Source organism: Onychomys torridus, chromosome 3, assembly GCF_903995425.1.
Source record: "Onychomys torridus chromosome 3, mOncTor1.1, whole genome shotgun sequence".
NCBI lineage: Eukaryota > Metazoa > Chordata > Mammalia > Rodentia > Cricetidae > Onychomys > Onychomys torridus.
In genome coordinates, this window is record NC_050445.1 from 51,287,390 (window position 1) to 51,303,909 (window position 16,520).

At 36.0% G+C, this 16,520-nt stretch overlaps 1 protein-coding gene across 1 annotated transcript in view; it reads right to left on the bottom strand.

Moving 5' to 3' along the window:
* Positions 1-16,520, bottom strand: part of Cftr (CF transmembrane conductance regulator) — a 158,804-nt gene that overhangs the window by 96,283 nt on the left and 46,001 nt on the right. The window contains exon 5 of the mRNA XM_036181863.1: positions 3,322-3,537. Coding sequence (XP_036037756.1) covers positions 3,322-3,537 — 216 coding nt within the window. The remainder of the gene's footprint in view (positions 1-3,321; positions 3,538-16,520) is intronic.

Genomic DNA, 16,520 nt, shown 5'->3' on the forward strand with positions numbered 1-16,520 from the left:
GTTATCTGCACAGGATGAAACATTTCAGGATGGATGAGGGAAGGCTCATGCTTGTTAGGGAGGGGCTGTCATATCACTGTATCATTGGTGTAATACATACAAGCTGCCCTTGCTCCACTAAATCATTTCCCACTATGCTCTTATTAAACTCAGTGGGACCACACACGAAAAGACGTGGAAGTAGGAAGGTACTTGCTAAGATGACTTCTAGTGGGAGAGGGCCAGGAATGATAGAGCAAATGAGGATAAAGATGATGGAAATTAATTATATATGTATAGTAAAAAAATAAAAAATTATAAATTTTGAACCTAAGGTAGTGAAACCTGGTCTTAATTTTTCATAAACTCAAGATCAATAAAAGTATGTTATGAATAACTGAATCAATATTTTTATGTTAACAAAACAAAGCCTTCAAATTTTACAAAGAAAATAGAACATAAAAGATCACTAACTAGAAACATGTACTTACTGACCTATAAATTAATGATATAACATTATTACACAAATTATGACCATGAAAGAGAATAATTCTTTGTAAAATTTAATAGTTTATTTGCTGTAAGATGGCTTTGGCAACAAAGCACTCATTTATTATTTGTTTCAACCTCATCACATATTTGTTGAGTATTTCATAGATGCAAACCATTGTCCTGGATGCATCAGGGATTGGTATTTATTAAGATATAATTCTTGCCTGGAAGTAACTTAGAAAAAATATATTCCTTATAGAAACTTTATATACATACATACATACATACATTCATATATATATATATATATATATATATATGTTAGAGAAAGCAGAAAGTAGAGTGGGTTCATACTTTGGATTAGAAAAATATGTAAGTTTTATAGAGATAGAACAAAAATAATGGGTAATTTTTAGACAGGCAAACACAAAAAGTCAGGATAGTTAATTACAAAACATTACTAGAGCAACAGGAGTGGGGGAGAACTCACTGAGGTCGATGACATGAATCTTAGAAAAAGTTTCAGTGTCAGGAAAGTTATATACAGAGTAAAACATGAAGCTTCATGCATAATATTCATGTGGTAAATATTTATTCAGTTACTTTGGTAATCTTCAAATTCATAGGCAAAGTTCAGTTTGTGTTTGTATTCATTATTTCGGTATAATGTGCATGGTTTCAAAATTTTAAAGGGAGGGACTTTCTCTACTATAAAATTTAAAATGTTGTAGGAAGGCTCCTGTATGTCCTTGCTAAAGACCTAAAACAGGATGGATATGGACAAGGATATAAGACATGGGAAGAGCAAAGACAATTGCAATTAGGTACCAAACTAGTGCAACATGAAGATGCACTCACACTCTAGTGATAAGCCAACATAGGGATGTAAGTGTGGTTTGCAAAATAAACTAAATGATCGACCACCATAGGTAGTTGATGTTGAGATGGAAATACATATGGAAGAGCTTCAAACTCTTCATTAGTGTGTCTAAAGGAAATACATTACTGAATTTGTGTTAAATATTACATGAGGACTTGATCACAAACTAACCATACTCTTTATTTTTATTTTACTTTATATCCCCTTTGCTTCAGTACTGTATTTCCATACTTTTTGGTTTTCCTAATGCCTAGAAACCATTTCACTTCAAAGATAGTGATTTATCTATTTTGAAAGTAGTTTTATATAATGTTCTTCCTTTATAGGTTTTAGTAGAGAGTTGTTGGTAGAACAAATTAGATCATATTTAAATCATTTATTAGTGTGACATATCCTTAGTTATTAACATTATAATATGTACTTCCTAACAAATATTCATTAAAGTAAATTCAATTTTTTTTGACAGCAAGCCCAGTGGATTCTACATTACAAATGATCTCTAAAAAGATCTAAAAAAATTTATCATCATGTTTTCCAGGGACTTATGAATTGGTAAGACTGGAGCCTTTGAGATTCAATTAAACTTCTGACTCCTTTTTGTTCTTCTCTGCCTCCATAAAAGCCTTTTTTGAACAATAAAGTATGGCTATCAAGATTTTACTACATAGTTGGCCTTGATTGTGTACCATAGTGGTGCTATGGATTACTTGTTAGGGCTCAATTTCAGATCCATAGCCCTTATAAGCCAAGTATACAAAGTCTGTCACTGAAGGAAGAAAACAGCAAAGAATAAGGGAAAGTATAAATGGTTCCACCAATATATCTTTCTTTGATCACTTGGTAGAGTAAAGCAGTCACATACATAGACTGAAGAAAGCACATGCCATTGAAATGACTGAATTTTGTCCGTTTTAGACAACATTTAGGTAGCTAAATGTTCACTTGAATTGATTTAAATCATCCCTAGACAATTTATGCTCTTGTCTAGCTAACACATGCAGAAAAGCAAAATAAGTTATGACTTCAATGCATGTGCTATTTCAAAAACTTTATAGTTACAAGAGTCACTGGATGATAAAGGTCCACAAAGGTCTTTCTCACAGTAAGACAGTGGACTGAGTATTACCACTGTGACACCGTCACCATCTGTGGCAGCTGGTGTATTGCTTAGATTATCACTGATGATGACATATTAAATTATTGTTAGTAAATATAAAGATAGATAGCATTTTAGCATAACATGGTATTTCATCAATGATTTTCATACTGACTCTTTGTCATTTTAACTGATAAAAGTGGATTAAAAAATTAATGGTGATTTATTCAACTGGTGTAGCACTTGTCTATTTTGTATGAAGCCCTGGGTTCAATTTTCAGTAATTCAAGAAACAACAACAAACCAAAAACCCCAAAACAAGACCACTCAAATCCTTCCCCTAAAAAAAGGCATCTGCAACATTGTTAGGTTATAGAAGGTATTTCATAACTGTCTACTGAAGCAACTGAATTACTAAGAATAAAAAACAAAAAAACAAAAAAAAAAAACGATACTTATTCCTGCCATTTGTTCCACAGACACACGAAATTGAAATTAATTTTCATACTTATCCTTTTTAGAGCTCACAATCTAATTCAGGGTATTGAAAAGCCGGTCGGTGGTGGCGGCACACTCCTTTAATCCCAGCACTCAGGAGGCAAAGCCAGGTGGATCTCTGAGAGTTTGAGGCCAGCCTGGGCTACCAAGTGAGTTCCAGGAAAGGCGCAAAGCTACACAGAGAAACCCTGTCTCGAAAAACCAAAAAAAAAAAAAAACAAGAAGAAGAAGATATGCCATGTAGAATACCTGGGGCTGTACTGTACAGGGTGGCAAACCCAGCATAGAACTTGCTGGCACAGAAAGCCCTGAGTTCAATCCCCAGCACTAAAATAACAAAACAAAGCTAATCAAAAACACCTCCCAAAAGTATTACCTTCTTATAAATCAAGCTAAACATAGCTATTCTCATTTGCATTCCAATGCGATGAAGTCCAAAAATGGCTGGATGAAGAAGCAGTGTCCTGACAATGAAGAGAAGGCATAAGCCTATGCCTAAGTAAATGGCAATGGAGCGCTCCATCTGGTTATCTGGATCATAGGAAGCTATGATTCTTCCTAGCAAGAGAGGCTGGACTGCCTTGGTGACTTCCTGCAGAAGGAGAAAAGAAATTAAATTTCATTTTCTTGTCTTAAAATATCCTTACAATCTAATTGTGAGGTGTTTTATCTTTACAGAGGATTTGAAATGGCTTTATAGAGAGGGTCAAACCATCTATGAAACTGCTGATGCCATCTTTGATTTGTATAAACTCTGAAATAGGATTTGGTTATTATTTTACAGCAAAAGTTACTTTGAAACAAGTTTGTGTGAGGTATTCACTAAAATCTGAATGAATAGTGGCTTCAGAATGGTGTATACTAGAAAACATTTCCTTGGACCAGTTTCCAACAAACTCATCAACTTTTCAGTTGACTACCAGCCAAACTGTTCATCCAGTTAACCATCTTTTCTAAATGTACATGGACAGGTTTGAGCCTAGGAATTCTAAATCTCATCCCTCTTGCTAAACAGCCTTCAAATGAGGAAAAGACATTATTTCCCAACTTTTGTCTTAAAATGACTTAGGAAAATAGAGATTTAGGGCTAAATCCTACAAGATTAAGACAGATGTGATGATCTTAATTGGTTATCTCTGACTGATCCACTCCAGTACTGCTCAGCATTCCTAGCTTTTCTTATTTTGCTTTTTATTGTTCTCTACAATGGTCTTTCCAAATCTCAAGTGCCAATATTACCTGTCCCACCATTCCCAAAAGATGACCATCACTTCCTCCCCACAGGAAATTACAGTCTACTATAACTGTCATTGATCATGTATTGTTGCTCATTCTGCACTTTATATACAGTTCTTCATTTCAAAACAGTATGAGTCAAAGTTCTAAATATAAAAGAAGATTCAAACCTTTAAGAAAGCTTCCAAAATAACCACAAAGATGAAATATGATATTTTCCTTTCATATGAAAGGAGTATGGTTGAGAAAAAGTCTATTTAGAGAGAGCCATATGGCAACATTTTAAATGGATTTGAACAATAGCAAATCAAAAGGCAAATATGAAAAAGAAAAATTTTAACCTCCTTCCTAGTTATAACATGCTAATAGTTTGGGATAGCTAGTGAATAAAACTTGATTTTTAGCAAGTAAGTATACAAAATACTTTTTAGTGTACATCACATGAAGTTGTAAACCCAAAAAGAATTGCATCCAATGGAAAATAATGTAAAGCTATTTTAAATAAGATAATATCCAGTTATATTATTTAAAATTTTTTGTCAGGCATAAAACAAGATAGAATTTACTTAGTGTTCCCATAGAAAACAGAAGAAGCTTAATACCAATGTTTAAGACAATATGAACACTAAACTAAGGACATAAAACTTGAATTCCCTTTTTACATTTACTTTTGAGAATTTTATAACAAATACTCTATGTATCACTCCTACAGCTCTCTCCCTCCCTTCAGACTCCCTGTCCACCCTAGACCCTCTTAAGTTCATGACCTCATCTTCTTTATTATTCCTATTCCAGTATATCTACTCTCTGTGTTCCTTCAGTCACTTCCATTGTTTTGACAGTTCCCCTCATTGGTAAACTCTGGTAATCCAACAGGTTCTCTCTTATAGCATGGTCCCTGAAAGTATGACCTGAGTTAAGAGTACTTACTATGAAGAGCTAAGAATACTTAGGTAATTGGACTGGTCCATTTCTTTCCACAACTATATTTATATTTTCTGCTCAGAGAGGTATAGAACTGAACAGTATGAGTTCAAAAGACCATCTAGGGCCAGGAGTTTTGATACATGACCATAATCCTATCTTGGGAGGCTGCAAAAGGAGAATGAAATCCAGGCCAGTCCACATATACTTTCTTCCAACCAAAGACCAACTGTCATCTGGGTAAGTGATCAAGTAAAAATAGCTAGAGGGATTGCACTCATGTGGGAATTATTTTAGGACTCAGAGTGGCCTCCTAGGGGAAGTTTGAACACACTTCCTGGTGGATCTACCTGGGCTATAGCACAAGATTTTCAAGGCCAGAGCTCAAAGTCACTGTAGTTGAATGCATCTCCTTAAACCACCCCCACTGTACCTAACAAAGTGAGATGTTTCTAGAGAAAGGAAAGTCTGTGTTGAGTGGACAGTCAGACTATAAAAGGAAGTTCCAACAAAAACAGAAGGGCACACTCAGATTTGCAGCTAAATTACATGGACTTATCCCAAGGCATCTTTATACAACAACAACAAAGCCACAAGTTGTGGAGCAGGGGACTTAGCTCATGGATAGAGTGTTTGGCTAGCACGAGATTTAAGAGTTCTTTGTTATGTCTTGGGCAGCCACTAAGTAATATCATTATTACTTCCACCTGTTTAAAGCATGTTTTATATAGCATTACCTTTAAAATATTAGGGCAGGTAATACTAAGAAGTCAACTTAAGAGAATACCAATATACTATTGAACAACCTGTGAGTATCACAGTGACAGCAGAGAAATTAATTTAAAAAAACAATATCTGTATCTGGTAAAAGTTCCAACAAAGCTAAAGGTCCTGGTTAACCTAAGAAAGAGACCCCTTCAGAATCAGGAAACAGTACCACAGTTGATAAACACAGCCTTTGGAGTCAGGAACACAACAGAATACTGGCTATTATGGCCACTTAATAATATCTTTCTGAAACTCCTAAGATAACTTAATAAGAAAAGTAAGTATAAGAAGTAAAAAAATACCATTATTAATATGGATGTGACTGGCTCCAGAGACTATTAAGTACACTAAAAAGTGACTGAACTAAGAAAAATTAAATATTGCAAAGATTATGGTACCCCTAATATATTTTATAAGATTAATGTACATTTTAAAAGTAAATAATCGGGTTGGGGATTTAGCTCAGTGATAGAGCACTCATCTATCAAGCACAAGGCCCTGGTTTGATTCTCATCTCAAAAAAAAAAAAAAAAAAAAAATCAAAACCAAAAACAAAACAAAACAAAAAAGTAAATTAGCACCAAGACAGGGGTTATCTATTCACATTGCCACAAAAGTTCCAATCCACTACAATATACCTAGTTCATGTACCTAATCAATAAATATTTGTTAAATAAAACTTATTAAATAATAAAATTATTTATTTGGAAACAAATACTAATTGAAACAATTTGAAGAATAAAAACAATGTGAGGGTTTAAGTTAATCGATAGTAAACCATAAAATTATACATGTCACATGACAAAAAAAATCTACTGATTTATCTGAGAACCCCAGGAAAGGATGCAAATATATGTAGTAACTTAAGATATAGTAACTTAATTCAGTGCAGAAAGTAAAGCTTATCCATCAAGAATGGAAAAACTGGATCTGAGGTTTAAAAAATTAAATTCTATTTTATATATAATCAAAATAATTTTTAAATGGGCTAGATATTTAATTATAAAACATGATATAATGAAGCATAGACTGGGGCTAGAGTATTGGGGGGGCATCCCACCCTCATTTTCCCCCAGAGTACTCTTGAGCAGGAGCAGCAGGAAATATTAGATAGAAATATAGCTGGAGACAGACACAGACAAAAATATAGAATAACCTCAGGAGGGCCTGGATCCTTATCCATTGGGCCCTGACTGTATCTGACAAAGGGCTTTTAAAGGAATGCCAAGGGGTGGAGCAAAAGCCCTCCCTCTACCACAGCCAAGTGCAGACCATTTCAGACACCCAGTAACCATGCATGTGGTCAAGCCATCCCCCAATGCAGCCTTGCTGTGAAAAGCAAGTTCATATCTAACTAGGAAATCTTTATGGGCTCCCACATTAGAGAGATGGTTCCATGATTAAGAGGATATTGTTTTTCTAGAGGACTCCAGTTTGGTTCCCAGCACCTTCCTAAAACATATTAAAGCTATGGCTCAAGTCCCAGGAAACATTGCGCCCTCTTCTGGCTTCTGTGGCACCTGCACTCATCCAGTAAACATACAGACAATGCAGGCACACATACATACGCATAAAGAAACAAATCTTAAAACACTAAAATTAAAGTAAAACCAAAGATACCCACACTTTGCATAATATTTGAGTTTTATAGAACTCTGAAACAAAGCATAAATGTAAATAAAAGCATAAACAAAAGCAAAAAACAAAAAATTACATAGATTATACAGCAATTAAAAATTATATGGTTAGAAAATAAGAATTTGTCCACATGTGGTGGCACATGCATTTATTTTTGCACTCATGAGGGAAGAGCAGGTAGTTTCCTGGGAAGTCAGACCAGTCTGGACTACACAATGAATTCCAGATGAGATAGACCAACCAAGGTTACATAATAAAACCCTATCTTTAAAATGTTTTAACTAATTAAAAATTACTAGAATAAAGTTGTAAGGCCAATAAAGTCTAGAGAGAATAAGCATGAAAATAATGCTAGTAAAAATAATAATATATTCTTTTCACTTAGAAATTTTAAAGATGGTAATATCAATTGGTGGTAAAGACTCAACTTTTCTAGCTGTATTTGTAAACTTTGAGTCTAGAAGTTACACCAAGATTTAATTTTTATCAAATCGGTGTGTACTGAAGGACTACTTTCACTAGCCATAAAATGGAAATAATTTAAATACTCAATAATGTAATTAATTTCATACAATTAGAGATTTATTAATTAGGTCGAGAACATCTAATGACATAGCACTTCATTCACAAATACATGAAAAACAGAAGACTTGTTGCACTTCAGTGTTCTGCTTGCAAGATCTAAGGAAGACAAATGAGAGAGGAGCTCTGCATGGAAAAGAAACACTTGAGATACAGCAGGCTTATGGAGTGTTCATAGTGCAAGTGTCTGCTGCAGCCACAGAAGCAGCCAGATATGGGGGACCAAGGGGGTGGGGCAGAAAGAAAAGAAGTGAACCCTAGACAGCAGACCTCCAGATTTTCTTAGAGCATTCATATTGAAGGCATGTATAAAAGTTAAAGTGCCCAAGGCAGAGCCTATGCGTGTGTAGAATTACCCAATATATCCTTCCATCAGTAGCAAGAGGCTTGGATCCAAAGGCTCATGTTTGTCTAAATACAAGAGACAGATCCTCCTTTCTAACAGTCTGAGGAATTTGAGAACTATGGCATTGTGAGTACCAGGATTTCTTCAAGCCCTTTAGCTTTCTGGGATGATTTAAGCCAAACTAATATTTGCCTCTGTTCAGGGATGGAAACATGGAATCAAGAATACTTCATAGTAAACACTTGTGAATTCACAGTAACAAATGCTCTCTGGTGATCATATTATGTCAATGATATGTTTACAGATGCCCTCTACTTATTGTCCCTCAGATTATCTTATATTGACTCATACTCAGGTTTTCAATAGCCTATAGTGATATTTTATTTATATTGAAATGTGATTTTATTTATATGTTAATAAAGTTGCCTTGAGGTCAGAGCAAACCAGAGCAGAAATTGGGTGGTAGTGGTGCACGCCTTTAATCCCAGCACTTGGGAGGCAGAGCTAGGTAGATCTCTGTGTGTTCAAGGACACAGCCAGCAAGGCAGACACACGCCTTTAATCTCAATAGCAACCATAGAAGACCTGGAGGTCTGTACAAACAGGCAGTGATGAGGAGGTCATGTGGCTGGGTTTACAACCAATGAGAAAACAGTACAGAAAATCTATAAAAAAGGACACAGAGAGGTAGCTCTCTTGCGGAGAGGAAGAACAGCAGAAGCAGTGAAGGGTAAGGTTTTCTGCTCTTGCTCTGACCTCGTGGTTTTTAACTCTGCAATTGGTTCTGTGTTTCTTATTTAACAAGCAGGTTACATCTACATTTGGCGCGCAATGTGGCAATTCATTACAAAACTGCTTGCCTTGGCAGTGGGTCCGGCTTCCCGCCTGGGTGGGCCCGGCTCCCTAGCTCTAGAGCTACGGCCTAGCCCTGGCCTAGCCCCAGCCTAACCCGGGCCTAGCTCAACTTAGGACTCAGGCCCAACCTATCTTAGCTACAAGCCGCCGTTATCGCTGCAGCTGGAGTTACTTGCTTAAAAAGCCGGTGCTATGAACATCTCAGGCCTACGGGAGCTACCGCTAATTGCAGTAGATACACGCAACTTCAGATAGGCTGCTTTTGGCTGAAACACCAGTGCACGTGGTCGGTCGGAGCTTAAGGAAGCCAGAGCCCAGGCTTGACTTGGCTCAGATGGGAACATTGAAGCAGTTGGATTCAAGCTTTTAGCCAGAATATGGCTACACTTTCTTTCTTTCTTGCTCTCTCTCTCTGGATTCCTACCTAGGATGCTAGGTAGCTGTTTTGAAATTCCCTCGGATTTCTACTGTTCTATGCAGAATTGGTAAGTCATTTATATCAGATATTTTAAAAGAAACTATTTAAAAGAGATTTTTTTTCCACATTAAAAAAAAAATGGGTTTTATGTGTACATTGGAAGAAAATTGGGCTTTGTTTGAAATTTTAGGCAGTATGGTGAGATTAATGTTGATTGAATTATGTACATTATTATCCTTCTTATCCTTATTTTACAATTTAAAAAGATAGTCAATTTAAGTGCCAGGATAAAAATTTTAGAAAAACTTGTTAAACCTGTTAAAATGAATTATAGAGAAATTCAGATTCAGAGAGAAGAAATTAACGGTGAAGTTGTTTCAGGAGTGGATTATAAGGTTACAGAAAGAAAGCCTGTTTTCACACAATCACCCTTAATTTATCCGGTAACCATACAACAGCAACCTGGTCAAGTGAATACACAAAATATTTGGACTCCAGTTGAAATGTTAGACTTACGAAGGTTTAAGGAAGCAATAGTATCTTATGGCATGCATTCTCCATATGTAAAGCAAATGTTAAACTCCTGGTCAACTTATAATAGGATTATACCACAGGACTGGTGGGAGCTGGCACAGGCGGTTCTGGAACCCGGACAGCAGCTCCAGTGGTTCAAAGAGGAAGCTAAAAACATAGCAAAACAATGTAGGGATAGAGGTATACAAATCTTCCAGGATCAGCTTGTTGGAGAAGGCCAATATGCTGCAGTAGAAACACAATGTTTATATGATATGCAAACTCTAATTCTATGTCGAATGGCAGCCTTGAATGCATGGGACAGAGTTGAGGAACCAGGGAAGAAAACTGAGTCATTTACCAAGGTTATACAGGGCCCAAAAGAATCTTTCACAGATTTCTTACAAAGACTGACTTCAGCAGTAAAGAGAATGGTCCCAAATTCAGAAGCTAGCCAGATAATAATTGAATCTTTGGCTTTTGAGAACGCAAATGCAGCATGCAAGAGAATAATCAGGCCATTAAAGGCAAGATCTGCACCCTTGTAACATTGGATTAGAGACACGGTTAATGTTGAGAGTCATGATCATGATAATATGTGGATAGGAGAAGCAATTTCAAGAGGTTTGAAGAATGTCAGATGTTTTGGATGTGGAAAGCAAGGACATCTGAAAAGGGACTGTAAACAGGGCACTTCTAGAAACAATGTTTCTTCAAGGAACAATGGCAACAGAATGCCCCTTCCTTCTGGAGTATATAGAAGGTGTGGTAATGGAAGACACTGGACCAATGAATGTAGATCAACAAGGGACAGACAAGGTAATACTATGCCTCAGTCCTCGGGAAACTCCCAGAGGGGCCTCAGGCAGGCCCCTACAATGAATCCAGTTCAGACCTTTCCTGCAATCGTAGAGGAGACCCCTACTCAGAGCAGTTAAATAACCAAATGCCTATTGGAATAAACCAGGCTACTCAGAGTAATGGAACAACTGAGACAGAGAGAACAGAAAATTCAGGAGAAACCAGAAAGAAAATTTTTTGGCAAACTTCTATAAATGAACAAAGACCAAAATTAACAATAAAAATGAATGGTGTTTTGTTGTCTGGTCTGGTAGTCACAGGTGCTGATGTTACCATAATTGCACCAGAATTTTGGCATCCATCTTGGCCTCTTCAGGAGGTAAATGTTCAACTATTAGGAATTGGAACATTATCTCAAGTTAAACAAGTGCAAGATGGCTCGAATGTATAGGCCCAGAAGGACAGAGAGGAAGATTAAAACCATATGTGGCTAACATAGCCATGAACCTGTGGGGTCGAGACCTATTACAACAATGGAATACTTAGATTAACATCCCTCCAACCTCAGAAATAAATCATAAACTAGCACATGTTTCTGAGAGAAATATTAGAAGGTATTATTCTAATGAGTGGTCACCAGCCATCCATATTATACTAGAACAGGGCACAAAAACTGATGATCTTCCAAAGACACCAACAGCTCTACCTTTAAAATGGTTAACAGACAATCCTGTATGGGTTCATCAATGGCCTTCAACAACAGAGAAACTCCAGGCTTTAGAAGAGCTGGTAGAAGAACAGTTAAATGCTCACCATATTGAAGAATCTACTAGCAAATGGAATTCTCTTGTATTTGTTATTTAAAAGAAATCTGGTAAATGGAGAATGGTAGCAGACCTTAGAGCAATTAACAAAGTAATTCAGCCAATGGGCTCTCTCCAGTCTGGAATTCCTTTGCCTACTCTGTTACCTAAAGGATGGCCTCTCATAGTTATCGATTTAAAAGACTGTTTCTTTTCAATACCCCTATAAGAAAAAGACAGAGAAAGATTTGCTTTCACGGTGCCTACTTACAATAATTCTCAACCGGTTAGAAGATTTCAATGGAGAAATTCCCTCCCACAGGGAATGTTGAATAGTCCAACCCTGTGCCAATATTTTGTACAACAGCCCTTGGAAGTGATACGTAAAAAATTTCCTAAATCTATAATTTATCATTATATGGATGATATTTTACTAGCTGACTCAAATGCAGATACTTTAGAAAGAATGTTTGAAAAAGTAAAGAAAATATTGCCTTGCTGGGGATTACAAATTGCTCCTGAAAAGATACAAAGAGGAGATTCTATTAATTATTTAGGATATAAAATAGAGCTACAAAAAATTAGACCTCAAAAGGTACAAATTAGAAGAGATTGCCTACAGACTCTTAATGACTTTCAAAGATTATTTGGGAACATTTCTCATCTACGAACTATTGTTGGGGTAAAAAATGATGAACTGAATAATTTGTTCAAAACCTTAGAAGGTGACAAGGACTTAAATAACCCAAGAGAATTATCACCTGAAGTTGAGAAAGAATTGGCCTTGGTAGAAAAAGAAGTACATGAAGGACATGTAGATCGTATTGATCCAAAGCTGGATTGCATTTTGGTTATTTTACATTCTAGGCATTCTCCTATAGGAATATTAATGCAGAGAGAAGATATTATATTGGAATGGATATTTTTACCAAATAAAAAATTAAAAACTTATGTGGAAAAAATCTCGGACTTAACTTTGAAAGGAAAATTGAGACTTCATCAATTACCAGGAATAGACCCAGCAGAAATTGTTGTACCTTTAACTAAAGAGGACATTGAAAAATTATGGACAGAAAGTGAACCTTGGCAAAGAGCTTGCAGTAATTTTTTGGGAGAAATTAACAGCAAATATCCTAAAAGCAATAGAATTGATCTTATAAAGAGAGCTGATTGGACCTTGCCTCGAATTGTACGTGAAAAACCCATATCTGGAGTTTGGACATTTTATACAGATGCCAACAAACAAGGAAAGGCAGCTTACAAATCAGAAAATTTAAGTAAAGTAGTTCAAAGTCCTTATAATTCAGTTCAAAAATCAGAATTATATGCTATTCTGTTGGTATTAATGGATTTTTCAGAACCTCTCAACATAGTTACTAACTCTCAGTATGCTGAAAGAGTGGTATTACATATTGAGACTGCAGAATTTATCCCAGATGCTTCAGAATTAACTTCACTATTTATTCAATTACAAGATACAATCAGGGAAAGGAGTCATCCTTTATATATAACTCACATCTGATCCCATACTGGTCTGCCAGGCCCTCTAGCACAAGGTAATGATGAGATTGATAAATTATTGATAGGAAATGTGCTGGAGGCCTCAGAATTTCATAAGAAACATCATGTCAATAGTAAAGGTTTAAAAAAGGATTTTTCCATAACCTGGCAACAAGCCAAGGAAATTGTAAAGAAATGTCCTATTTGTTCCTTCTACAATCAGACACCATTACCAGCAGGATGTAACCCAAAGGGTACTCAGAGGAATGAAATCTGGCAGATGGATGGATGTGTTTCACTTTGCGGAATTTGGAAAATTGAAATATGTACACCATACTATCGATACTTATTCAGGATTTCAATGGGCAACTGCTTTGAGTTCTGAAAAAGCTGATTCTGTAATCACTCATTTGCTAGAAGTTATGGCCATCATGGGTATACCTGCACAAATTAAAACTGACAATGCTCCAGCATATGTCTCTATTAAAATGAAACAGTTTTTTGCTTATTATGATATAAAGCACATTACAGGTATACCAAATAATCCTACAGGCCAAGCAGTTATAGAAAGATCCAACAGAACTCTAAAGGACATGATAAATAAACAGAAAGGGGTAACAAAAACCCCCAGAAGTAGACTGCACAATGCTCTATTAACTTTGAATTTTCTCAATGCTAATGAGAAAGGAACAAAAGCTGCAGAGAGACACTGGTTAATAGAAAAAAACTACAGAATTAAATCAGCCTATATACTTCAAGGATGTGCTGACCTCAGAATGGAAACCAGGGTATGTGTTACATTGGGGACGAGTTTTTGCTTTTGTTTCTGCAGGAGAAGATAAGCTGTGGGTACCATCAAAATTGATAAAGGTTCGATTTGAACAAGAGAGACCTCTTAATTAGAGGAGGTGATAGTTCATCAACCAACATGACCATCCAGTTTAAACTCACTTATACCATTAATACATGTCTTTTCATTTAATCAGATGTAACTTGCCAAAAGGGAACCTCCCCAAAATTAGTCTTGGGGAAGGGTTTTTGTTTTTGTCTTTAGGAGAATGAAGGCTAAGGAATCTGAAGAACACTGGACAAATGAGACAACTGAAGAAAAAGGACAAATCATCTGTCCCAGGAAAAAGAGTGAAATGGCCTATTGGTATATCATCTTCAAAATTTCATAAATCTTTCTAAATGTTTCTGCTCTTCTCTAAAAAATTAATACTCTTGGTCTTCTTGTAGTCCCAGTTCAATTAAAGCTTCAAGCTGATTTTGGAGTTGGAGAATGGCTCTCTCCTCCTTTAAACTCAAGCATGTTGTTTCAAGGAAAATGAAAACTCCCTGTATCATACCAGAAGAAAGAGCCATCTTCTGACTTAGGACAGGAGAAAAACCAAATTAATTAAGGGACTATTCTATTACTAATCTCAATTCTTTGATTCTATTCTGATTCTTTAAACTTTTCTTAAGGTATGAATTTTATATCAAAATTTACAAGATAATATATATATATTAAACTTTGTTAAGATAATAATGGTCATATAGAGTATTAATTAATTCTAGAGAAAAGGCTTCAATTAGCTGCCTAAACATGTCTTTGTGTTCGAGTCTCTTTTCAGTTTTCTGCAGGAAATCACGGCCAGGCCTAACTTCAACTGAAATCTCCAGGAAGAAGATGGGGCCCCACAACGACAATTCCACGTGGAAAATAATATCACTAAGCTGACAAACATCATCTACAGATCAGCTTTGGACTACAAAGTGCTTAGAGCAATTCTGAGATGGCTAGCTGAGATGATCCAGTTTCAAAGACTACTTGAATAAGGACTTGAGATAAACCCTGAACTTTGGCATTATGGATAACAAAGAATATAGTTACCTTTCCTAGAATTTGTCAATTAACCCAAAATTTTTCTTTTCAGAATAAAGATAACTTCGCCCATACCCAGCAGGAAGCAATTTTAAGAATACGACAACCACATTCCCAAAGGGGTGGTGTGGAATGGGTGGTTTTTTGGTCTTTTTATGGGTATTGGGTCTGGGATAGTTTTCATTGTTTAGGAGGGTTGGTTACAAGTTGTTGTTAAGGGTTAGGAAAAGGGCTAGGCAAAAGGTGCTTGTTAAAAAAAGAAAGAAAGAAAAGAAAGAAAAATGAAAAAGACAATTACTAATTTTAAATACTTTACATTCGATTGGATTGTTTTATATTGTATACAAATTATTATTATTGAGATTGAGATTGTTAGAATATACCATACATGTATTTCTAATCTTGCTCAAGATATTGTATTTATACCATTCATTTAACAATGTAATGCAATTTGCTAATCCTTGAATGTTAGTATTACCAACTATTAGAATATATAGAAATGAAAATTAGTGGTAAGACATTACAATTGAACTTGTAGTCATATTAGGTGTGTTTTCAAGAACAAACAGATATATTTTAGATAGACAGGTCACCTTCAAACCCTTCAGAGATCTACAGAATATGGCATTTAAAATGTTTTAATAACTTAGGAATTTTTCTTTTTTGCTATGACTATGAGACATGTCGGCTCCTGGCAGTACCAATCTACTTCAGAGAAAATATGGGCATTGAAGAAACTGCATATGGAGTTAACTTTCATTGTGGCAAAAGTTAGCCACTGGACAACAAAGTATCCTCTAATCAACTGCTGACAAACAGGACAGACAGGACATGAAACCAGGAACTACCAATTCTTGCCAAAACAAGTGTGGTTGTGGCTTTAACAAAAGGCATCTTCTGAAGCCAGGACAATATGGCACCATCCCTGAAGTGAGTGACCTTTGCAATCTGTAAAAGGTACCATGCCCTTTTCTTCGAAGGCAGCTGAACAGGGAGTGGGCCAATGGCTTCTGATGCGCAATGGAACAGCAGATGAAACAGTTATTCTTGAAGAATAACTAAGCTCACCCCTCTCAATAGTAGACTGGCGTTTAATAGAGGGATGTGGAGAAGAACAGGATGCCGAGATGAAGCCACATATACACAGCCAAGAAAAATGGACAGCTGAATTGAAGAAACATCAATAATTTCCAGAATTTAAAATCCGGAATCATGACATGACACTAATGGAATTCAGGTGTTTCTGGTACATGGACTGCTCTCACCAAATGTGAGGTCAAACTGTTGACCTTGTATACATCCTAGTTCACAAAAGAGTATGCTA